We start from the raw sequence: 27,898 nt of genomic DNA on the forward strand, positions 1-27,898 counted from the left end.
TGTCATAGAATAGACAGTGGAGAGGTGCAACCTATAGCCATTACATAGTGATGTCAGAGAATAGACAGTGGAGAGGTGCAACCTATAGCCATTGCATAGTGATGTCAGAGAATAGACAGTGGAGAGGTGCAACCTATAGCCATAGTGATGTCAGAGAATAGACAGTGGAGAGGTGCAACCTATATAGTCATTACATAGTGATGTCAGAGAATAGACAGTGGAGAGGTGCAACCTATAGCCATTGCATAGTGATGTCAGAGAATAGACAGTGGAGAGGTGCAACCTATAGCCATTGCATAGTGATGTCAGAGAATAGACAGTGGAGAGGTGCAACCTATAGCCATTACATAGTGATGTCAGAGAATAGACAGTGGAGAGGTGCAACCTATAGCCATTACATAGTGATGTCAGAGAATAGACAGTGGAGAGGTGCAACCTATAGCCATAGTGATGTCAGAGAATAGACAGTGGAGAGGTGCAACCTATATAGTCATTACATAGTGATGTCAGAGAATAGACAGTGGAGAGGTGCAACCTATAGCCATTGCATAGTGATGTCAGAGAATAGACAGTGGAGAGGTGCAACCTATAGCCATTGCATAGTGATGTCATAGAATAGACAGTGGAGAGGTGCAACCTATAGCCATTGCATAGTGATGTCAGAGAATAGACAGCGGAGAGGTGCAACCTATAGTCATTACATAGTGATGTCAGAGAATAGACAGTGGAGAGGTGCAACCTATAGTCATTGCATAGTGATGTCAGAGAATAGACAGTGGAGAGGTGCAACCTATAGCCATTGCATAGTGATGTCAGAGAATAGACAGTGGAGAGGTGCAACCTATAGCCATTGTATAGTGATGTCAGAGAATAGACAGTGGAGAGGTGCAACCTATAGCCATTACGTAGTGATGTCAGGATAGACAGTGGAGAGGTGCAACCTATAGCCATTGCATAGTGATGTCAGAGAATAGACAGTGGAGAGGTGCAACCTATAGCCATTACGTAGTGATGTCAGGATAGACAGTGAAGAGGTGCAACCTATAGCCATTGCATAGTGATGTCAGAGAATAGACAGTGGAGAGGTGCAACCTATAGCCATTGCATAGTGATGTCATAGAATAGACAGTGGAGAGGTGCAACCTATAGCCATTGCATAATGATGTCAGAGAATAGACAGTGGAGAGGTGCAACCTATAGCCATTACATAGTGATGTCAGAAAATAGACAATGGAGAGGTGCAACCTATAGCCATTACAATGATGTCAGGATAGAGAGTGGATAGGTGCAATCTATAGCCATTGCATAGTGATGTCAAAATAGACAGTGGAGAGGTGCAACCTATAGTCATTACAGTGATGTCAGAATAGACAGTGGAGCGGTGCTACCTATAGCCATTGCATAGTGATGTCAGAGAATAGACAGTGGAGAGGTGCAACCTAAAGTCATTACAAAGTGATGTCAGAGAATAGACAGTGGAGAGGTGCAACCTATAGCCATTGCATAGTGATGTCAGAGAATAGACAGTGGAGAGGTGCAACCTATAGCCATTGCATAGTGATGTCAGGATAGACAGTGGAGAGGTGCAACCTATAGCCATTGCATAGTGATGTCAAGATAGACAGTGGAGAGGTGCAACCTATAGTCATTACAAAGTGATGTCAGAGAATAGACAGTGGAGAGGTGCAACCTATAGCCATTACAATGATGTCAAAATAGACAGTGGAGAGGTGCAACCTATAGTCACTACAATGATGTCAGGATAGACAGTGGAGAGGTGCAACCTATAGTCATTACATAGTGACGTCAGAATAGACAGTGGAGAGGTGCAACCTATAGCCATTACAATGATGTCAGAATAGACAGTGGAGAGGTGCAACCTATAGTCATTACATAGTGATGTCAGAGAATAGACAGTGGAGATGTGCAACCTATAGCCATTGCATAGTGAAGTCAGAGAATAGACAGTGGAAAGGTGCAACCTATAGCCATTGCATAGTGATGTCAGAGAATAGACAGTGGAGAGGTGCAACCTATAGTCATTACATAGTGATGTCAGAGAATAGACAGTGGAGAGGTGCAACCTATAGCCATTGCATAGTGATGTCAGAGAATAGACAGTGGAGAGGTGCAACCTATAGCCATTGCATAGTGATGTCAGAGAATAGACAGTGGAGACGTGCAACCTATAGTCATTGCATAGTGATGTCAACGAATAGACAGTGGAGAGGTGCAACCTATAGCCATTACATAGTGATGTCAACGAATAGACAGTGGAGAGGTGCAACCTATAGCCATTACATAGTGATGTCAGAGAATAGACAGTGGAGAGGTGCAACCTATAGCCATTTCATAGTGATGTCAGAGAATAGACAGTGGAAAGGTGCAACCTATAGCCATTGCATAGTGATGTCAGAGAATAGACAGTGGAGAGGTGCAACCTATAGCCATTACATAGTGATGTCAGAGAATAGACAGTGGAGAGGTGCAACCTATAGTCATTACATAGTGATGTCAGAGAATAGACAGTGGAGAGGTGCAACCTATAGCCATTGCATAGTGATGTCAAAATAGACAGTGGAGAGTTGCAACCTATATCCATTACATAGTGATGTCAGGATAGACAGTGGAGAGGTGCAACCTATCGTCATTAATAGACGTCAGAATAGACAGTGGAGAGGTGCAACCTATCGTCATTAATAGACGTCAGAATAGACAGTGGAGAGGTGCAACCTATAGCCATTACATAGTGATGTTAGGATAGACAGTGGAGAGGTGCAACCTATCGTCATTAATAGACGTCAGAATAGACAGTGGAGAGGTGCAACCTATCGTCATTAATAGACGTCAAAATAGACAGTGGAGAGGTGCAACCTATAGCCATTACATAGTGATGTCAGAGAATAGACAGTGGAGAGGTGCAACCTATAGTCATTACATAGTGATGTCAGAGAATAGACAGTGGAGAGGTGCAACATATAGCCATTGCATAGTGATGTCAGAGAATAGACAGTGGAGAGGTGCAACCTATAGCCATTGCATAGTGATGTCAGGATAGACAGTGGAGAGGTGCAACCTATCGCCATTACATAGTGATGTCAGGATAGACAGTGGAGATGTGCAACCTATCGTCATTAATAGACGTCAGAATAGACAGTGGAGAGGTGCAACCTATAGCCATTACATAGTGACGTCAGAATAGACAGTGGAGAGGTGCAACCTATAGCCATTACATAGTGACGTCAGAATAGACAGTGGAGAGGTGCAACCTATAGCCATTGCATAGTGATGTCAGAGAATAGACAGTGGAAAGGTGCAACCTATAGCCATTACATAGTGACGTCAGAATAGACAGTGGAGATGTGCAACCTATCGTCATTAATAGACGTCAGAATAGACAGTGGAGAGGTGCAACCTATAGCCATTACATAGTGACGTCAGAATAGACAGTGGAGAGGTGCAACCTATAGCCATTACATAGTGACGTCAGAATAGACAGTGGAGAGGTGTATCTCATCACAGTGACGTCAGAACAATGTCAACATGGGAATATAGACTTCACTTTCAGACTATTAAAGTCCAACTTGAACTAAGATGGTCTCGTTCTGAAAAGTGAAGAATGGATACATTTTTATGAATATCTTTTAAAGAATAATTTTTATGAGTTGATAATTTTATTCAGATGACGATTTTTTTAAAGTTCATCGCATTGAATTTTAAATATAAAATACAAAGTTTATGCATATTGCATATCTTTTTTGAATATTTGTTTGGTTTGGAATTGATTGTATTTCACCGGTTATTTCAAAACACTACTTTGCTTATTATATATATGGTGTGTAGGAACTGTTCTATTTCCCTCGATGACCATAGCACCAAGCATACACTTAATATAATACAGGCCCGTGATTCAATACAGGTTTTCACCTTAGAGCTATCTTATCACTGGTGCCCTGAGAATGATTATTCTGTATGATGGACAACTTTTTCTCATCCAAATTCAAACCCCAATCTCACACTGGATTAAATAACTTGTCATAATAATAGTGAGTGAAAATGAACAAAATTGTTAGTGATTTTAGCCAAAAGTTTATTACAGACACATGTTGCTTCATTTTGACAGTTGTGAAATTGCAAATTGACCCGGATTTTCATGATCAGGCCATTTCTTGCATCACTTGGAAAAGTGGTAGTCAAAGTGACTACCAACTAAAATAGTTAATTTCGAGCCCTGCTTGGTAGTACTTCATGGTGAATCTGTGACTTATTTGCTGGTAGTCTCCCTTACCTCACATACATTGATATTTGTAAAGGATATTATTGAGGTGTGTGTGTGTGTGTGTGTGTGTGTGTGTGTGTGTGTGTGTGCACGTGTGTGTACGTGCACGTGTGCATGTGTGTGTGTGGTGAAGATAGCAGACAGGACAAATATATTTGTTACAAATTTATTCTGAGATTGAAATAATATACAACTAGAAAAAATAATAGTTACAATTATATCTGTAAAGCTACAATACCATTGCAAATGCATACAACTACATACACAAATTATTATGGAGTAGAAATTACAAAAATTAGTAGTAGCTTTTATTACAGTTAGTACGAAATATGTAGATTACAAGAGGTAAAGATTGGATGTGTGGATTGTGAGGAGAGATAGATTGAGTATGGGCAGAGAGAAAGACTTCCACAGGGAAGGGAAAAGTCACACCAACCCTAAGTTCTAATGAATATACCACTGCTATTATGAAAATCTATTTGCACATACGGTAAGTTAGCCATTCTGTGAAGTTCAACTGGAGTTTCTGTTAATAGTGACAGTATTTCTATAGATTAGTAATAGTGTAAAGTATAATGAAACTAAACTTGAAAGTGATCTAACTTTTGGAAATATAGTAAAGGTCGTCTTGCTGATCACGAGGTATTGACAGGTTACGTGTGTGTGTGTGTGCGTGTGCATGTCTGCGTGCACATGTGTTCAAGTCACTGTCAGCACATGTCACACTGTATGTGTGTGATGGGGATCACACTGGTAACTACTTTCAAATTTACATTAACATGCATACATTAGGACAAAGTTTTGAAAGTAAAATAATACCCAGTTAGGGTCTCAATGCATCAACATGGACAAACATGTAAATGAAAACTCAATTTGAAGACAGTGACAAACGTTATTCTCAAACAGATTTAAGTACTGTTCTTTCCCTTACATTATCACACATAAACCATTAAAGAAATTAGATAAAACTGTAACTAGAACTACAAAATAATCTCATTAATTTATATTCAATATTTAGTTTACTGAAGGCACAAATCAAAATTGAGAATAGTATACTACTCAATATGCAAATACAGTCGCTTCTGTTTAGCAGTGATAATCAAAACCATGCAAATACAGTCTATTATTAATGTACTATCAATTGGAATGCAAAGCTGATACAAGATAAGGCAAATATTTTGGATATGGACAGATATAAAATAGATGTATCGGAATCTGGAACAACAAATGAAAGCAAGTGATAACAACTGCCAGTGTTGCTATTGTCTGCAACAATCATGAGGTCCCTGGATCAATAGACTATTAGAGCGCCACCAACGGCCATTTTGAAAGTTACACTGTGCACTGAGGCATATCTACACATTTATACATGTACAAACATGTATTATTTTAGGCTGGATCTGACCAAGGAGAAATCTGACTGTTTTTACACGTTTGCCCTTTAAATTCTCTGATTATTTAATATACATTGGGTGACTGCTTTACTCCTTCACCTACAGTTGTGTCAACAATTTTAGACAGAACCCAACGGAGTTTACATGATAATGTCTTAGATATTGACTACACCTGACAATTATATTCACCCTATGACAATTACTGGGAGAACACAAACTGTTCTTTCTTTGTTTATGTAGACATATAATTTGTCTGTATCTACAGAGTAAACACCATGCTTAGCCTTCCAGCGCTGTAACTTTCCAGCCTGAGGAACTCAAATTCTGATTGCTCCTGTAACTGTTGGTTTCTTTCTTTCTCGAATCAAAAATCATTTGTATATAGCGCAATTGAATATAAGTTGAAATAATTGAACTTTGACCTAATGGGGCTAAAAAAAGATGATTATAATTTGAACAAAATAGACCAAATTAATATTAAGTGTATGTGTTAATAGACAAACAGTTGTGAAGTATATTCTTGGAACAAAATTGATTTCATAGAAAATCCCATCGTAGATGGTTCACAGCTATTTATAATTATGCTATTTCTAATTCTAGAACTAAAACATGAAAAATGTGGATAAAGAACTCTGTGTCAAGTTGCGTAGATATCAATACCATATTGTCAAAGTTGAATAAATCTCTCTCCAACATCTATGAATAAACATTGATTATTGCATCAGTTCTATACCACTACAATACCAAGATTACGTCTTCTATATATCTATCTTACATCAGTTATAACAAATTTATTTACAGTTGAGATTGAAAATTGTTACATTTCATCATTTTGTGCCAAGTTTGAAATGAGGTGTCATGCTTATCAACTGTGTAATCAGTTCATTTAGTCAGTACATACCATAATATACAACTATAAATCTGCATAATCAGTCCTAAACTGATGTTCAAATCACATGACTTTCCAAACCAATCAGAATCAAGTCATGTGACAAAATTAACCAATGAGAAAGATCTTCATTAACATCCAATTGCATACAGATTTTCAGTCAGTACATCTTATAATGTACAACTATAAATCTGCATCACCAGCCCTTAACAACTGATGTTCAAATCAAATTACTATACAAACCAATCAGACTAACTTTCTAAGTCATGTGACAAAATTACCCAATCAGAAAGTTCCTCATTAACACACTATTTGCATACAGGATTTTGAGAAATTTATAGTATTACTAATGTGTTGAAAATATAAGCTTTTTGCAACATTCACATGAAAGAAAATTGATAGGTGAAATGATCAACTCAGTTGAACTACAATTTCTTACATTATCAATTTAATTCATTAGCCCAAAACCCAAACTTAATTTTGATATATTTGAATATTTAAATCGCATACGGCACTCGACTAAAAATATGTCGTACAAGTCAAACACTGAAATGATATGCCAGGAAATACAAATTTGGCAAATTTATTTTGACAGATATGTAAATAAACATGTCATAAATACGTCACATCGTCTCATGGATCGAATAGGAAAGTCACACTGCATGACAAACCAGTAGCAATATTCATAATTTGTTTTGGCTAATAAATAAACCGATTCTGCAAATAACTTGGCATACACCAAATATGTACATAACACATTGTGAAATCAAAGGAAACTTCAACCATATGACTTTTTCTTGGCTATCTCTCTGAATTCTAGTTGTACTAGCTGGTATACATAGGGTGTAGGACATGCTTGTTTGCTTGGAGATAAATTCAATGTTGTTCCTTGGTTTAATCGAAGCTCTGATGTAGTCGTACCAAATTCTCTTCTTACAAAATGTGCAGTTTACTCAAACCTTTTTCAAACATGCTGCTCACTAATTTTATTTTGTTGTTGTCATATCATATGACTATATACCCTGTATATTTACGAGAATTTGATTTGTTTTGTTAATCATTGGTAATATACTAATGTGTGTGTCAATGTGACAGTGGTATATATATCTGTTGAGTTAAGGTGCCTGGTTACTGTACAAAAGTTACACATATCCAGGCAGTTAAGGAGCCTGGATATTATACAAAAAATTACACATATCCAGGCAGTTAAGGAGCCTGGATATTATACAAAAAGTTACACATATCCAGGCAGTTCAGGAGCCTGGACATTGTACAAAATGTTGCATATATCCAGGCAACTAAGGAGCCTGGACATCTACAAAAAGTCACAATATCCAGACAGTTAAGGAGCCTGGAGATTGTACAAAATGTGACACATATCCAGGCAGTTAGGGAGTCCGATCATTGTACAAAATTACCTATATCAAAGAAGTTAAAGAGGCTGGATTTGTACAAGAATGTCATATTGTTCAAACCATTAACAATATCTATGCACTTGAGGAGACCTGTTTTTATTTTATTATTTTATACATTCCTAGTTACTTTAGTATCATGACTGAAGCACGGATGGATTTCCGACTTTATGATGCTGGCACTGCTTCAGGAAGTTCTGGAGCTTTCACTTTATTGGATGGTGGTTGGATAATTGGAAGTTGCAACTGTAGTGGATCACGTAGTCTCTCCAGATCGTACTCAGCCTGTTCATTGTTGAGAGAGAATCAAAATTAGTGGATATATATATATATATATTTTTGGAGACATAAGTACCACGATAATAAACCAATCCAATCTAGTTTTCCAAAACTTGTTAAAACTGGACATTGCCGGAACAACAAAACTATTAAAGATTGATATGTCTGTTCTCTTGTTTGGTAAGCTTGGGGCAACACTAAGCATAACACTGTCAGTCACAAGTCATGTGGCAAAGTAAAAATTTCTGAAAATATGGCTAGATAGTGACATATAGGATTTCTAATTTAGCACCAAATTTGGACTAAGATATGTCTAGTCTTAGTTACCCAGACTCTTACTAGTGGGTTTCTACTACTAGACCACTCAGATGAGGGTCTGGGGAAAACATAATACAAATTCAGCACACACTGGATCTCTCTTCCAGAGCAGTGCATTCTGGGAATACTCATCCAATATTGCATGCTGAACAATCTAGATGCCTTCACAATAGGTTTGCATGTTTTAAACGACCGATACATCTTGATAACCAAGAATGGGCGTTATATTGCCTATTCGTTATGACTTGGAAGCAATGTACTTCAAGTGTGGACGACATGGGATTACATTTCCCAAGACTCTCGTCTGAGTGGTCTCATGGTAGAGCCCCCAGCAGTGACAGTCTGGGTAACCAAGACTAAGATATGTCAAGTCATTTTGCCCTCATTGTCCTTCTTAGGGTAGGCTGATGACTGAGGGCGCTCTAACATAATAGATCTTACATGTACTGTCTATCCATGACCTTTGAACTACTGTCTAGCATAAAAGACATCGATCATATATACAAAATAGAATATGTACGTTTACAAGGTTTTGTTCATTACCTCTTTCAGTCTTAAAAGTGGTCTACAAAATACAATAAAATTCTGAGTTGCATTACTGTACCTTTGCAATTTGGTCTTTTAGTTTGTTGTACTTGCCGAGATCTAAACTCTTCTTTTTAGCACCTTTGTGAAAGGTGATAAGGTATTGCCTGTCATAGGCCCCATTAAAGGTGTATTCCTAGAAGAAAGAAAACAAATGAAAAGGTGACATATGTCCACATGTATGTCCAGATACTATTCTCTCTTGGCTTGCTGACTGTTGGGAGTTATTCTGCTTGAAAAGGTATCATAATAAAAACACTATAAGCAAGATAAGTATATGTCTCTATGTCATCACTTCTGTAGTTCTACATCATGTGTCTATGTCATCCCTTCTGTCATTCTACATCATGACTTCATGTGTCTATGTCATCCCTTCTGTAGTTTTATACATCATTACTTCATGTGTCTGTGTCATCACTTCTGTAGTTCTACATCATGACTTCATGTGTCTATGTCACCCCTTCTGTTGTTCTACATCATGACTTCATGTGTCTATGTCATCACTTCTCATGTTCTACATCATTTCTATGTCTGTATATCACTATTGTAAGCTATAACCTACCTGTCTGGTGAGCACATAATATGCATAGAAAGCCATGGCTGTACCATAGCCAACAAAATAGGTGACAGGTTCCATGATATCCCAGGAATATTCCCACCAAGTTAAGCGTGCTAAGAAGCCAAACTGTAACGACATGTATGCTAGTCCACCCCATACTAGTATATTGGTACGTGTGGTTGAACGTGCATCTAATTCTTGTCTCATCTGATGATAACCAAAGAAAAAAATACAATTATTTTTAGTCACAGCAAGTTTTGACTGCAGATATGTGATGTTAAACTTACAGTAACATCCAATCCCCATCCCATCCAGTTCAAATTATAATTCCCAATAGTTTGGAATTAAATTATTTCACACCAAAAATCACATTTTTTGACCCAGAACACAAATCTATTTAGTAATTGCTTTGGTGTGACTAATTTCACAACTTGACACCCACCAAATACCAACTTGAAGCATGCACGCACGCACGCTCGCGCGCACGTGCACACACACACACACACACACACACACACACGTATGCATGCACACGCACGCACATGTATGCATGCACACACACACACACACACACACTATAGCACTACTGATCTCAATGCTAAAAAAAAAAATATAATACAGTTACAAAAATCACTGACAGGATTGCAATAACAGAATTGAAACTGACCTGTTCAAGTGGCTCAATTTCTCCTTTGAGATTTTCTAGTCGTTGTATTAAATTTTTCTCATGAAGTAGCTGGTGTTGTTCTACATTCAGTGTGGAATAAAGTTGTTGTATAAGAGCTTTCACATCTGATATTTTGTCAGCATCTTCACTGTCAAGGACCTCTGAGGAAAGTCACACAAAAAAAAAAAAAACATGAAAAAATCTTACATGCATATTGCACTCATTTACAACTATTCTCTGAAAGAGTATGATACAAAGTATCAACAAGTCTTCATAGAACACTTAGCCCCCCCCCCCTCCCCCATGTATTGTATGGCAAAGTCATTGTGCAAATGAGTCTCTAGATATAAAACTTAATTTATTTGCCATTTGACCTTGAATATGGAGGTCAAAGACAAAGGTTAATGTATCAATAGAAAGCTTACTTTGCTTATGTTTAAATGGAATGTATGTGTAGTCAACTTCTTGAGTTGGACAAATGGATCCCAACGTATAAGCCCCCCTCGAGGTGGTGCCAATTGGGGCTAACAAAGGTCTTAAACCTATACATTTACACCTGATAATGGTGAAATTTTTATTTATTTGAGCATATAAGTGGGTGCATTGATAAGGTTATTATACATTTACTGATAATGGAGTACACTGTAGTATGGAATATGTTCCCTGTCAGGACCTAGACTATATTTTCTACTGCACTTTCACTTTGTATGCTTAGCAAAGTACAGTCACACAGAACACTACAAAGACTTGTGAAAAATACCCAGAGTACACCACACTTGCACTCATACATCATGGGGTTCTGTCATAATATCTGCTTACCTTGTGTTGGCGGTTCAACCTCATAGCTGGTATCATTGATCACTAGTTTAAAGCTCTCTCTAAGTAAAGCATCCACACTGGTTGCCTTGGCAACCTTAACATCATCTGTAACAAACAAAATTTCAAGTCAGTAAGTCAATGGGTATGGTTCAGATGTATGTCCATGAATATCAAGATTCTTCAGTAATATTTGTCTTTTTTTCATTATTTGAAATTGAAACTTACTTTATGTTTTAGAAATTCATATCCTGTTGTAGCAGGATATTCAACCGATATTTTATAACGAAACTCCTGGGAAATCAGATAGCAGTTACCTACTTATCACCCCACACAAAACACTTCATGTCACAATGTGGGTGTATATATCTTATCACGTGAAACACAATATTACATGTTGGTGTATTTCTGATTACAGGCATTCATACAAAAGATGCCTATCACATTACAAGTGTGTGTTCATAGATTTGAATACACAGCTATCACACTTAAGAGTGATGTGTCAGGAAAAGATAATACAGGGAGTACGTGTACATGAAAAAAATCAAGTGCCTATTTTTTAAAGTGTAGTATGTTTCATATATAAAATGAACCACAAGAATGCATGACAAACTTCTGCTTTGAAGAAGTATTTCAACATGTAGTATTGAACCAGGGACCTTTTAGTAGGGCAATAACCTTATACCATTAGTAGGATGGATTATTGACCTGCAAAGTGCTCTCTCCACACAGCCTGTGATCTCAGAAATTTAAATTTAGTATTTTGTATGGATACTCTGCGTAGAAGCTGATTGGTTGAATAAATCACATGATGTCTATATTATGTTGATTGTGCTAACTTGTAGTTAAAGAATAATATCAGATTCTAGTTTTCATCTAAATCCATGCATTCATCTGAATTTTTCCGTTACAAAAATAACTTATTTGCACGAGGTCAAATTCACGAAATAGTAATTTCTTTGCTCTGTGCATTTGTCACATTGTGACCACAATGAAATCTACGCAATATTTAGACAGATTTAAATTGAGATAGACTTTCCAAGGTGAACTCTGACCTCATACAACATTGGTGAAAATCTTGATGGCAACTGACAGGTAAGATACATATTGGGGTTGAACTGTCATGTGATGTCACACTGGATGGGGTACAGAAATCACTGGATATGTCTCACCTCTGTTGTAGATGACAGCTCTCTCAATACCACCATCTTCTGATCTCAGTTGCTGTATGAAATCACCAACATTGTGTGTAAACGGTTTCAAGGTGAACTGACATAACTCTTGTCTGGATGGCAATGGAACATACAACACTGGTAAACCATTACGATATTCGCAACTCACACCTGCAATGACAAACAATGAAAGATTTGACGGTTTATATATATCAAACTTTTTTTGTAATTCTTTTACGGATTCAATAATTTGATTGGTTCACTCGAGCAAACCATAGTGATACCTATGACTCACACCTGGAGGACGAGGAACGCATATTCTGATTGGTTTATATGGGCAAACCACCATTGTGTTCATAATTCACACCTGGGAAAAAAAGAACATACAATCTGATTGGTCTGTAATCAGGAAACCAGCAAAACGTATGCACAATTCACACCTGGAATTACAAACACAATCTGATTGGTTTATATGGGCAAACCACCACTGTGTTCATAATTCACACCTGGGAAAACAAAGAACATACAATCTGATTGGTCTGTAATCAGGAAACCAGCAAATCGTATGCACAATTCACACCTGGAATTACAAACACAATCTCATTGGTTTATACTGGCATAACATTTCAACATAAAGTCTTGGTATAACATATGTGTAGATGAAATAAAGCTGAGCTCAAAGGTATTAATACTGACAAAGCTTGGTTAAAATCTAAACTTACTGAACTATATCATATAGTGTATTACTCTAGCAGAAACCTTAAAAGAAGAGGGACAGTTCTCTTGAAATATTTGCATTAGAAGTGTATTTGTGATGATATTACAAGGGAATGCCACAAGGAAGTAACGACATTTTCATAAACTTCGGGTTCTGGAGAATCATTTCATGATTTCACATCACATAATTTTGGTTCGCAAGGAACACCAAATTGAAAATCTTTTTAACCATTATCTCTATTGGTCTTTCACTGATACACAGTTGCATGATGGGTCTTAGCAGACATGAATATTCATTAGATCATAGATGCACACTGAATATTCATGACTCCTAAGAGCTTACTTCCTTTAGATATATAATCATGAATATTCAGTGCATCTAATGAATAATCATATCTGTAATGACCAATCATGCTTTGGAATATTAGCAAACAAAAAACAGAGGTGACAATGAGTTGCAATTTGGTGTTTCTTGGTAACCAAATGAAATAATATGATGTGAAATCATCAAATAATTCTCCAGAACCCAAAGTTTATCAAAATACCTTTATTTTCTGGAGTCGTGTTCCCCGTTAATTATAGAATTTCAGTGAAAAAGCCAGAAACCTTTCAAAGATATCGTCAATCAAAATCAATTCATCATAACTGACCTGCAGTGACTGATAAAACTGACCTGACCTGCAGTGACAGGTAAAACTGACCTGCAGTGACAGGTAAAACTGACCTGCAGTGACTGATAAAACTGACCTGCAGTGACAGGTAAAACTGACCTGCAGTGACTGATAAAACTGACCTGCAGTGACTGATAAAACTGACCTGCAGTGACAGGTAAAACTGACCTGCAGTGACTGATAAAACTGACCTGCAGTGACTGATAAAACTGACCTGCAGTGACTGATAAAACTGACCTGCAGTGACTGATAAAACTGACCTGCAGTGACAGGTAAAACTGACCTGCAGTGACTGATGAAACTGACCTGCAGTGACAGGTAAAACTGACCTGCAGTGACTGATAAAACTGACCTGCAGTGACTGATAAAACTGACCTGCAGTGACTGATAAAACTGACCTGCAGTGACTGATAAAACTGACCTGCAGTGACAGATAAAACTGACCTGCAGTGACAGGTAAAACTGACCTGCAGTGACAGGTAAAACTGACCTGCAGTGACTGATAAAACTGACCTGCAGTGACTGATAAAACTGACCTGACCTGCAGTGACAGGTAAAGCTGGTAAAGCAGGATTACAGAATTTCATTAATTTCAATTTAGAAAATGGAATGGAAATCCATCAGTAGATATCGGTAGGGTGCTAATACACTTTGCAGTATGATCCTAAATTTAATGTATTGAACCCTAACCCTAACCCTAACCATATACCAATTTTTTAAATATAAGATAGCGTGTACATGTATTCTTTATCATATTGAACGTCCAAACTTGTTATTAAAATTCTATATAAAGTGACACAAATTAACTTACTTAAATAACTTACTTAAGTAAACAAATCTTTGAAAGTTGACAATAAAAGTACTTGGAACATGCTGTCCAAACAGCTGACAATGATTTGTGCGACTCAGAACAAATTTACAAGGCTGGTTATTCAGATGTAAGAAGCTGTGAACACCCAAATAACTTACTCAAGTACATAAAACTTAGAATTAGAAAGTTGAAATGAAGGCAACTGGAACATGCTGTCCAAACAGCTGAAAATGATTTCAATAAGTTTGTGCGACTCAAACAAACTTACAAGGCTGGTTATTCAGATGTAAGAAGCTGTGAACATCCAAATAACTTACTCAAGTACATAAAACTTAGAATTAGAAAGTTGAAATGAAGGCAACTGGAACATGCTGTCCAAACAGCTGAAAATGATTTCAATAAGTTTGTGCGACTCGGAACAAACTTACAAGGCTGGTTATTCAGATGTAAGAAGCTGTGAACATCCAAATAACTTACTCAAGTATATAAAACTTAGAATTAGAAAGTTGAAAATAAAAGCAACTGGAACATGCTGTCCAAATGGCTGACAATGATTTCAATCAGTGTGTGACTCAAAACAAAATTACAAGGCAATTTTCTGCTGGAGGAAGTAGTGAACACTTAAATAATGTAGCCAAGCACATAAATCTTAGAAAGTTGAAATAAAGGGCAGTACTATAGTTGGCTAAATTGAACCAGCTCCTCTATCAGATTTAAATAAGCTTGTTCTCGCCTGTAAAATTCAATTTTCTACTATTCAGATGCAATCAGCTTAGTTTTTTTTCCCACCAATCACAATGTAAGTCTTGTTGTGGATCATATTTCTCATCCATAATGCAATTTTTAACTAGTTAGGTACAATCTGATCAAAACACAAGTCATATTGGATATCATATTTCTCATCTGTAGAATGCAATCAGCTATGCAGTTTCTCTATTCTCCAACAATCATTACCCAAGTCTGGAGGCATCAGAACTCATAATATCTGCTAATAAACCATAGTTCCTTCAGGAAAGTTCAGCGAAGTAGAACATTTGATAAGTGGCTCAAATAATGAGGCAGGACAAGATATGCGATATATTCAATGTTCTCTGTGAACGCAGTTACAGGCACTCATCAAGACCTTCCGAGTGCTCTCTTTATAAAATGAAAATCATTTTCCAAACCCCTTCAAGGTCTCTTGTGTGAGACTGAAATGTTTTATTTTGAAAATATAGAATATATTTTTTCGGAAACTGGAGATTGTTTTCTTTCATATCCACTACCGTATTACCCTCAATCCTGTTTCTGTATACAACTGTAGTTGGACTGATACTTCTTCTGCTTACAAACTTATGTAAAAATTGTATCAAAACACCCCCTCCCCCCACCACCCTCACCCCACCCCACCCCCCACCACCACCCTCACCCCATCCCACAAGACTCCTTGTGTCTTGGTTTCCAACTGGCAAGTAGAGAAGGTTTTATTACCCTTGCCCTACCTGAATTGATAAGAAAACATATAAAAATGCATTGATTAAATCAAATCTGTTCTAAACTGGTATGGTAGAACCAATATAGATTGTATTTCAAACTGATGTGACATTCCACGTACGGACAGGGTTATTGATTTCTGACACACTAAGCTTTCTTTTCATGTTACACTGCTGATCATTCACAAATTTATATGAATGTATTTGCCAAACCTGAAAAATGTCTTAATTTTTATCATTTCTTTAACCACATCAATCAAGTGATGAAAATTGACGTTAAAGAAGGATGTATTGATGATAAGTCAGGTGGAGTAAATTAAATTAATGACAAATCACTAAGTCTTGAGCTTGCCTTGTTGGAAAATATTCCAATTTTATCTTGTTGAACATAAAAAATTGAACATACACAATTAAAACTTAAAAAAAAGATAAGTTAGACCTGATTAATTTAAATTTTTGACAAATCATTGAACTTTCTTTTCAATTTATAACAATCACATCAGATTTTGATCAAGTCTTCAATACTGTGCACATGAGACAACACTACAAGATGTCTGTTACCAAGGTAACATGACTGACTGTAAGAAAGCAACTTACTTAGCATCAAAAGGAAATCTTACAAATCTGCTGCATTATCAGTTCTCTGTTGCCAAGGTAACACAACTGAGAAGTCTGGCCTATTTTCTTAAGTATACCAGTTTAAAAAATTCAGGAAAATACAGTATCTTCTGTCTCATCAACTCTCCGTTGCCAGGGTAATATGACCGAGAAGCCAATATTTTCATGAGTATACATGACACTGTGCAATCTTGTGTGTTCTCAATTCCATTTGTTGCCATGGTAACATGATGTGTAGTCTGGATAGAGTGTTATTAGCTCTTCAAAAATTCAGTAAAATATTGAGAATGTATACAGCCAGTATTGTTTTAAACTAGAAGCGTTGTTAGTCTTATGTGCAATAACCAACACATGATATTTAACTTTTAAGAGCCATTAAATTATCGATTCTCTTCATTAAATTATCGATTCTCTTGATTCTTCTCACACTTGAGGAGAACTTTTCTTTTTCAAAGAAAGTGACTGGTTTAAATAATCATTCGATAGAGTACACATTATTTCTGCATCATTAACTATGATTTATCCAGCTGTCTGCTTCAATCAGTCATCATGTAATTCACACACAAAGTACATCATTTACACGTTGACCATGCTAGCATACTGAACATATGTTATAGTATATATCTTGGATTTCAGTTGTCTGTTTAATGTTTATTGGGGACTTGACATTGTAATCCTATTCCTACTACTGTCAGCCAAATACACACATGAACAGGTGTGTGGGTGATACATTGAGATCGGCATAAATACATGGGGTGAGTTCAGGATAAAAACCATGTGCTATACATGTTAGATTATCCACAGCACTGATCTGTAACTATGCTAACTATCATAGTAGATGAGAGCTTGTGTAGTCGCAGATCTAGTGCCTTGTATAGGCTAGCTAATGGATTGCTATCGTTTTTATCCGGAACTCATATCCTACATGAACTCATATATAACTTCATTGTAACCTTCGTCATAGATGTGGGACCTGGCATACATTCTCTCAACACAGCCTGAAAACTCAGTAATTCAAATTTAGTATTTTTCACTGATACCATATGTAGAAGCTGATTGGTTGAATAAAGTCACATGATACTGATATTACGTTGACTGTGTCAATTATTAAGTTACTCAAATGTGACCTACGTGTATTTGGTCTAGTGGGCTGTATATATAGTAGTCTTGTGCCTTGTATGCGTATCCATTACGATTGTATGCATTACGATTACTACGATCATCTCAACCACATCCGTGGAGAAAATAGTGATTGTAGAGAACGTTGACAGGTTAGGTATATGCAGAAATGTGACCAGAAATGTACAAATAACCTTGAATGTCACCACATGACATGTCAATTTTATGCAGATTTCATGACAATTGGCCAGAAATACTCACTTTGAGTTTAAATCACTGAGTTTGCAGCTGTGTGAGGGACTGCTTGCTAGGCTGACACCAACCCTGACATGGAGGCTATTAATCAGACAAAGGTTTTGCTATTCTTGTCACTTTCTGGATGAATGTGTCAAAGAAGTAATTTCTCTGCCAATGAGGAAAGTTGTCATGGCATGAATGCAAAATCTGTCGTAGTAATATTATGTCGGCAAAGTTCAATACTTGAAATAACAAGTTTATCATACAAAACTGGTATATTTAATCACACAGAGAGAAGTATTTCCTGATTGATTCTTCACACAGAAAGTAAAAATTCTAAAGGTGAAGGGTGATAAAATTCTGGGTTTGGATTGAGATTAAGCAGACCTCAACGTAAATGAGAGAATGGGTAATAAACGAGAGACAGACCTTGTTAGATTCTAAACTCAGAAACATTTATTAGTTGCAGTAACATGTTAGGACATCATTCCTTTTATTATGGAAGATCAAATGATGAAATGCACCACTGACTCTATAATACAGTACTACATAAATTTCTGAGCCCACACGTCTTTCACTCTCTGTAGAATCCTAGCTGCTTTTGTTGATTGAATTGGCAATAATTGGAAAGAGGCACAATGGAATCAATGAATGTAGGCAGTAGCATACATACACTATGAATACCTTGCATAATATTATTCAAACTAACAATACAATCAAAGCAGTGGCAAATATTTAAACATGTTTTTACAAGTTTTTAAAGGCATATATTATGTTTTTAAACATATACAGTATTCTACACTTGCTGACCCCCCTTCCCCTCAATATAATTATAGAGGGGTAACTACATGTATATATAGATGGAAAAAACTTGCACATTTCTGTGGTTTTGGTGTGCAACCAAGATATAACCTGGGGACCTGAAGTAGATTAGCATATATATATATAATTGATATAGCCTGATGAAGGTACATGTATGTAGTACTTTTTTAGTTTTCCTTTTTGAATTATCTATATTTTAGTATAAATAACAGGATGTGTCTGGTCCTTCCCTAGCTTCCCACGCATTCAATAAACTGAAGGCTACATCAATATGTACCTATCACTATCAGTCAATATTGCCCATTATCTTTCATACCATCGGGCATTGACCCATGGAAATATCTAAAATGATTTGAAATAGATATGGTCTGGACCTATGTCCCTGCATGATAAACAGTATATATATTATAGCCATAACTTGTTTTTCTCATATAGTGTAACATGGAAGTGATATTCTGGGTGACAGGATGTTCTTGTCATATACTTGGTGTTATTACACATTTTATTTCAAAACTTATTTGTACATGTATTGAAACTGTAGCAAAGACATGCTGATCTGGTTAAACGTACTCGCATACTGGCAGTGTGAATGAGGAGATAGCAATTACTAAAGAGACACTGATCTTCTAGTACCAGGTACAAGAGGCCGTTTCAAGCACCTTGAGTTTAAACACCAAGTGTATCAACACAGTTTCTTTCCTAAAATTATTAGGGAGTGGACCTCACTAAATCATGATATGAAAGCCAGTCAGGACACTGGTACTTTCAAGGCAAAACTCCATAAACATTATTACTAGGTTTTGTGTGTCCCCCCACCTCCACCCCCACCCAGCTGTGATATCCATACTTTTAACAATCTCTTTTCCATTTCTTTTTTCTTTAAATGGTCTGTGAAGCACATTGAGATTTTAAAAATGTAATGCGCTATAGAAGAAATAAAGATAATGATTAGGATTATGTAAGGAGATTAGCTGGTATTATATAGATAGAGTCACTATTCAAATTATAACCATTTGTACTACTATACGTTTAATATAGATTAACATATTTATTATTACCTTTGGTGTTGTCTTGTTAAATTCATATTTTTTGCCCTTGAATTATATAATTTTATTCCAAATAAAATAGATTACAGTATGACTAAATACATCAGCTGAACATACATTGTAGTCACACTAGGGTATTCAAACAGCAGCAAGACTATGCAGTGGTAATATGTGCAAGTACCAGTAATAGAGTTCAAACTAAAATAGATTTTATTTACTTCCGATTGTAACAAAAGCTCCCTTCAAAAGGTTACAAAAACCCATAGGACAGTTTGATATCCATGTAAAAGCAAATGTATACTGAATGTGTCCTAAAAGCTTTATATTAACTTAGGGCAGAATACATTGCCCCATGGGGATCAATTTTCTAACTTCTTACAATCTCTCCAAACCATCTGACAACTTGTTCCAGGTCCTCTTTAAAAGACATTTGAGTTCACTGTCTTGTTTTCAAGGAAATCTCTAATCTCTTTATTTTCCCACATTTTGGCAGCCATATTGGATTTGGTGGCCATATTGGATTTAGTGGCCATATTGGATTCTAAAATGACTAAATTATGATATCATTTTGACATCTATTCTATAAAATTGTATGGTGACCCTTGATTTATTTTAAACAGAAAATAATCTTTTATTTTCCAACGGTATTTCATGGCCATATTGGAATCTAACATGGCTTCAGTTGATATAATTTTACTTCTAATTTATAAAATGGTAAGGTGAAGATTGAATGTTTTTTTTTTTAATTTGCACTGAGAATAGGTTGGAGTTTTCTTGAACAAAGTGCTAACAGCAAAAATTAAGATTTTTACTTCCAAGTCGCGTACTATGTTAAAGACCATTTATGAATTGTTTTCCCTGGAGTGATATGTTGCATTTGTTCTCTATGTTAGCATGACTTCCACAACATACAATACTACTTGTACAGTAAACCAATATCTGAGATATATTAAGACCCAGGGGCATCTGAGGTACATCATGTACTAATGCTTTTAAATGTGTTAAACAGGGCTAATGTATCTATACAACCAATTTTACAGTGTGAAATTCATAGTCTGAAATGAACAATCAGATATTATTTCCCAATATTTTTCGTCATTTCACTAATAAGTGACCTAGGGGGCCTTGTCATTCTGAGTCAAAGACAAGATGGGATAAAACCCTTAGGTTGGCGGAAGAAAATTGGAGAATTGGAGAATAATATAACATTTCTACACGTCAGGCTTATATCAAGAAAATTATGGGGAAAATAATGGTGATTTAGAAAGTCTTGACTCTCAATTTGAGCACCACAGAACTAATGATGTAGAATAGAATGACTATGGTAGAAATCCGATATATTCTGTTTGAATGTGTACAACTTATGCATGGTACAATGATCAATATATCCCTCAATTAACTGCTACTTAAATGAAATAAACAAGGTATTATCAATTAATAATGTCTCCGAGTCAATAAGTATTGCTGATTAGCTGATGGCATGGTCCTTGTTCATAAATGTCTCTGAAAATTTGAATGATATATATACGTGACATAAATGTATGTACCTTGTCAACCTCTGTACCTTTGAGACATAACCACATATGTCACAGTGATTTCCTTAGGTTATATTTGAACAGATAAAATAACTAGTACAAGGAATGATGTCTAATTATAGCTACATACATTCTCCTCAGTCATCCCAGTGTATATTTGTATATGTGTACCTCAATTTATTCCTCATGGTATTACAAAGCGGCATTGATTCCTCTGCTGTTCATGCATCTAACCTATAGTCTCGCTACCCAGACTCTCACCCATGGAGGGAATAGCTTCTAGAGCAGTGCATGCTGGGAATACTTCACATCCAACATTATAGGCTAAATTATTTCGGAACTTTCACAACAAGTTATCACTTCTAAAGTGAGTGATATCTCTAAATTGCACCAAAAAGGCCTCATAAACCCATTTTTTATTAATTGGAAGAAATGTACTGTGTTACTCCTGTGCGGGGTAGTTGAAACATGGTTTCCCCACTCTCCGTCTGGGCAGTCTCATAGAAGAACCCCTAGCAGCGAGAGTCTGGGTAATCGAGACTAAATCCGACCACCAGATTTATGCTCTACATAGAACACTTTTTTTTTCCCCAACCATACATTACTTCCATATACATCTGTACCTCTATCTTGTAAAACATATTTATATACCAACTATACACAATACCTCATAATTTGAAATGTCTGGTGGTGAAAAAAATTGAACAATTTTAAGAATCTATATTCAAATATTCACCTCACAATGTAAACAACCATAAAGTAATGCTAGGCATGTATGTATCTTTTACTTTGGCAGAGGCCCATATTTAGTTTATAAATAACAGTAGTTTCCATCTGAGTCAGCACAACTGAAGTCAAGAAAATACCCAGCTGTGCATCTTGCTTTACATTTCATCTCCAGTGTCATAGTGAGTTGAATACAAAATTGATATAGATTCTCTATATCATCAGTCTGCCTGAGCTAAGACAACATCTCTGAGCCAGCAGCTACACAGAGCAGCTAGTATCTACAGCCAAAATCATATTTGTGTTCACCTGTCCGTAGGCTGATTGCATTATGATCAAGGCATCTCTAGGTCTCACCATACCATGTAATACTTGAAACAGAACACAAATTGAACACAATTGTAATTTCATCTGTAGATAGTATTTGAACATTTCAGTTAGGTTGATTACATTATCATCTGTAGATCTAAGCAAACCATGTAAAATCATTTAAACTGAATGCTATTATAATTTCAGCTGTACATGCACATAGTATTTGAACACCTGATTACATTATCATCTGTAGGTCTCAGCATACCATGTAAACCCTCACTGAGTTGTAAATCTTGTAATTTCTCACTGCTGACATACACTTGTCTAATTTCATCATATTTCTCAATTCACATGTCCAGCCTGATTAAACCCAATTCAAGAAACTTTCCAACAATTCTTTGACAAATGTTCCACACACACAACCTGAATACAAATGTATCACTTGAATAAATCCTGGCTATTTGGCATCAATACCTGGTACGTATTAATTAATTAATTGATTTAATTAAGAAATGTCAGACCATTTTCAATCTTAATTAGTAGACTAATTCAACCAACTGATTTCATTCGATTTTCTCTTACAATTTAATTAATTTGATTTAATTTCAATCAAATTCTTTAGCATGTAAATGTCACGAGGTAACCAAATAATTAGATATACACAAATTACTTTGTAACAACTATCAAATTTCTTACAACTAAAATGAAATTTTCCAGAAACAGTTGAATTAATCTCCGGCCTTACAAACACAATATATTAATGCATGATATATTTAGACAATAAGTTGAATAAACCCTTTTAAAATCCTTGCACGATTAGATTCTAGGTGACTCTAACCCTGACATGTAAATATTTTTGGACAAAAAAGCCCCTTTTCAAAAATTATATAAACTTGAGTAGGAAATTGTCTGAACAAAAATGCGCTTTCAAAACTAAATATAAACCTGATATGGGTATCGTAAATACAAAACTCCCTTTTTTTAAAACTCAGATTCATGAGGTTAATTGAATAAGCTGACAAGGGAATTATTTGGTTACAAGCCGTTTTTTTAAACTGAATAACTTGGCAAGGATATCGTTGGATGAATAACAAATGATGAAATATAGGTCACGTTCCTACATTAGAGCCTCATTAGTTAACAGGTACATGTACATGCATACTACCATTGACATTAACAGATTCCAAATGCTTTAGTAGGTTTCTACTGATATGCAGGACAGCATTCAATGTATATTTACATGCATGACTACTTGTACAAGGGAGTCTTGCTTCAGCAATAAAACTTATTTTCGAGTCTTGATTCTTCAACCATACAACATTTTTCACAGAAAGTCACTAACGTTAATAAACACACAGATACAGACACACAGACACACACACATGCATGCACGTACGTACGTACATACGTACACACACATTCATGCACGTACACACACACACACACACACACACACACACACACACACACACACACACACACACACACATAATTGAGCCCACAAAGCCCTGATGATTACAGTTAAATATATATTCCCATCACTCATAATAACAACTTTGTTTCATTTGTGTTAATCAAACGAAGTGAGTTCAAAACTTGACCATTTTAAAACACTCATAATACTAACGTCTTAAACGTGGAGTGATTTTGAGATCAACCTTGGTAAAAACTCCAGGGACTAAAAGCTACAGGATAATATTAGCCACACTTGTCATAAATATGTTATGTACCTATCCAGGTCAGTGTACATGTGTTATCTCTAGAATATTAAAACTGTACTTAGTCTACTTCATTTAAGGTTAGTTTTCAAGACCAACAAGTTTGATACTTTTCTTTTTTTTTAAAGAGACTTAATTTGCATACCATGATCAGAATGTTTCCTTTAATAAAGTTCCCATGCATGCACAAATATATACATACATACATACATACATACATACATACATACATGCATGCATACATACATACATACATACATACATACATACATACATACATACATACATACATACATATACATCTATCCATCCATCCATACATACACAGGCATGCATGCATGCACGCAAGCAAGCACACATGTACACATGCACACACACACATACATAAATACATACATACATACATACATATATGCATGCATACATACATACATACATATATACATACATACATACATACATACATACATACATACATACATACATACATACATACATAGACACACACACACACACACACGTACATAGGAACATCTACATTCTAGTGTATATAGTTAGCTTGCTAATGCTAGATAGACAGACATATACACATGACATTGTAATGATATACATGCACATGTACAATGATTTATGTGCTCCAACTAATATTGAATTTAACTTTAAAACCACAAAAAAACAAAACATTAAAAATTAACTTTTCAACTGATCAGGAAAATAAGTTATGTTATACACAATCTTGATAATATAGTAATTCATATTTGAAATGAGTTGTTATTTTTATCTTGACAGCTGTGTGTCCTATATGTGCATCTGCCGTGACTTGTGGTTAGAATATCAAATAGCTATTGACATTAAAGATTTAAACCTTTTTGTTTCAAAGGGTAGGGGTTGATTTTCTTTTACCCATGGGTAAACATACTTTCTTGAAATATCACCTTTGTTGATTGATGGTTGAACTTTTTCAATTATCATAGGAATATCAAATTTACAATCTCAATATCACAGTGTAAGTCCTTTATTCTCTGGAGAAAGGAAAGACTTCATATATTCATGGTTTTAATAACAGACCAAAAAAATATCACTGTTGTCACTTTGTTTTCTTCACTTCTGTGATGTAATATCAGTTTTATTTCTATAACGGCAGTTATTACAGTTGATACATTATATTCCACAGGGAAAGTTAGTTCTGTAAATCTCCCGTCGTGTATGAAAACCATTCTCGCATTCCAATGTATATTTACGATAGACCGAAAGATTTGTTATTCCGCATATGTAAATACTGCTACACCGTGTTAAGCGAGTAAGTAGCAACAATGACGAATATTTCAGTCTCATTTTTTCCACTAACCTGATAAAAAGTAATCTGTGACAATGAATGATCATGGACTCTGGGTAACACCTAGTAATGAAATTTGTACTCACAGAGCACACCCCTGATGATATATTCAGACACTTTAAAAAAGTGAGACGTTACATGTTACACATTACTACATACATGTACATCTATGAATCAGTAATTGCTTGCACCAGTACGCACACATTCTGTATTTACACTGCAGTGCAATACTGAAAACATTATTGCATACATGTATGTGTGCATACGATATGCAAATGAGGGCGTTATTGTTACATGCACATGAAATCGCGTGATTACACAGCATGACTTTTTATGGAAATTTGCTTCACTAGTGCTTGCAGTGTTTTCACTAAGTTTACATAGTATAACTGAGAGAACAGTTTGCAAGCACTCATATACAATATCCTGAGTATGCTACACTTGCATTCACACTTCATGCCATTCAGTCATTGTACACCACTCACCCATGCCAGGTTCAACACATTCAAACAAAATATTTTTTCTTCATTCAGCCAGAAAATACTCATGACACAAGGATTTTGCTCTATGAGTCTAAGCTCTTCTGACTCATAATGACAAGACCCCTTAGGTAACTTGTATTTCCCTTATAGATGAACAAAGAAAAATATTGGGACATAATATCTAAATAAACATACAAAATAAAAGACAATAAATACAATAACTAATATGAATAATTAATAATTGAGTGGGCAGATGATGCATCATATTTCTACTAGGTACATTAAAAATTACCAATTATGATTCATTGAAAACATAAATCATTCACTTAATACGTGTATCAATATACAAATGTACTCCACATTTTAATTCCATTAATCAAAGTTTCCATTTTTCAATGAAACAGACACATAGCCATAATTTTTATGAAATATCCTCACAACACAAATAATTTTGTTAAGAAATATCTAATCAATTATCCTAATAGCCATTCTATATTGAAAACAAATTAAAACAGGAAACGATATTGTATTTTACTTTTTACAATTAGCTACTTACAATTTCACGATAGCACATCTGTGCATTTTTGATGTTGTCATTTGCTATAGCCCTTTGACTTTATCAGAGTGGAACTTTGCTCTGCGCATCATAAATCTTTTGTCACATTACATGAAATACTGACAATATATGTCTTGTAAGTCTTAGGCAGTAAATGAAACATCTGAAATCACTTCTGATGTGATAACCTTACACTTATATGAGTTCATGGATCACCTAGCTACTCACTACTCCACATAGGATACATTATGTATTAGACTTTTTTCTCTACTCCAGTTTGCATGATTTGATCTGTTGGAATTTAAGTCACGTATTTGAAGACGTGATGAAATCAGTAGTGCAAGCTTACCTTAATATCAAACTTTAGCATCTATTTGTAGTGATAATTGAGAGTGAATTACAGGATAATTTGTGAAGCTGCAAATTTACTCACTGGTTGGGTAAAAGTGTGACCTAAGCGTGGCTAAAACAGGGCTCAAATTTAACTTCTACACTCCGAGTTGGTAGTCAGACAAGTGAATGGTTTCAGCTAGTTTTCAATTGATCTAACAGACTTATTACTACCTTATACATTTCATAGTGGAGATATATAAAGTTTGGTACTCAATATGCTGTTCAGACTAATGCTCGTCAGGTTTAGCCATGTGAAATGTTTCAGTACAAGTGTTCTATTGCCTTCCATTGGTTTAACAGAAGTTGTAAATGTGGTACTCTAGATACAATGTTTATTAGTCTATGTTCTCTGAACTATACTAATTTGTAGTCGAGATATGTTGTTTAGTAGTCTCTGAACTATTGCTAATATGGTAGTCTCTGGACTACTGCTAATATGGTAGTCTAGATACAATGTTTAGTACCGTACTCTATGTGTCCTGGACTACTGCTAATTTGATAGTCTATATGTAGTTTAGTAGTCTATGTTGTGCCCTGGACTACTGCTAATGTGGTAGTCTAGATACAATATTTACTAGTCTATGTGCCCTGAACAACTGCTAATTAATTTTGAACCATGCTATGTACGGGGATATTGTATTTTAGAATACATTGTAGAAGGAATTCTTTGCTGTGTTAGTCTCCTTAACATACCTGGGTTAGCATACAATGGTAGCTATGTAAAATCGTAGTCAGTGACAAGTTGCTCCACTGTCTATGGTCAAATATGCATAACAAACAGCAATTCTGTTTCATTTGTTATTTAGATAAACAGAGGGTACAAATGAATAGAACCTATATAATATGTATAGTTAAGACTGAGATTCATTGCAATTGTTCTCTACAGATACAACACACTATCCTATACAATATGCCATAGTTACTGTGATGTTTAGCATCATTTATATTCACCAAGAT

At 35.7% G+C, this 27,898-nt stretch overlaps 1 protein-coding gene across 1 annotated transcript in view; it reads right to left on the reverse strand.

The window, feature by feature from the left end:
- Window positions 1-4,410: 4,410 nt before the first annotated feature.
- Window positions 4,411-27,898, reverse strand: part of LOC144452568 (calcium uniporter protein, mitochondrial-like) — a 54,841-nt gene continuing 31,353 nt past the window's right edge. Inside the window, exons 5-10 of the mRNA XM_078143681.1 lie at window positions 12,371-12,541; window positions 11,202-11,306; window positions 10,383-10,543; window positions 9,719-9,922; window positions 9,176-9,292; window positions 4,411-8,259 (exon numbers count right to left, since the gene is read on the reverse strand). Of these exons, the coding sequence (XP_077999807.1) occupies window positions 8,143-8,259; window positions 9,176-9,292; window positions 9,719-9,922; window positions 10,383-10,543; window positions 11,202-11,306; window positions 12,371-12,541 (875 nt within the window). The 3' untranslated portion in view covers window positions 4,411-8,142. The remainder of the gene's footprint in view (window positions 8,260-9,175; window positions 9,293-9,718; window positions 9,923-10,382; window positions 10,544-11,201; window positions 11,307-12,370; window positions 12,542-27,898) is intronic.

This window comes from Glandiceps talaboti, chromosome 22 (assembly GCF_964340395.1).
Source record: "Glandiceps talaboti chromosome 22, keGlaTala1.1, whole genome shotgun sequence".
Classification (NCBI taxonomy): domain Eukaryota; kingdom Metazoa; phylum Hemichordata; class Enteropneusta; family Spengelidae; genus Glandiceps; species Glandiceps talaboti.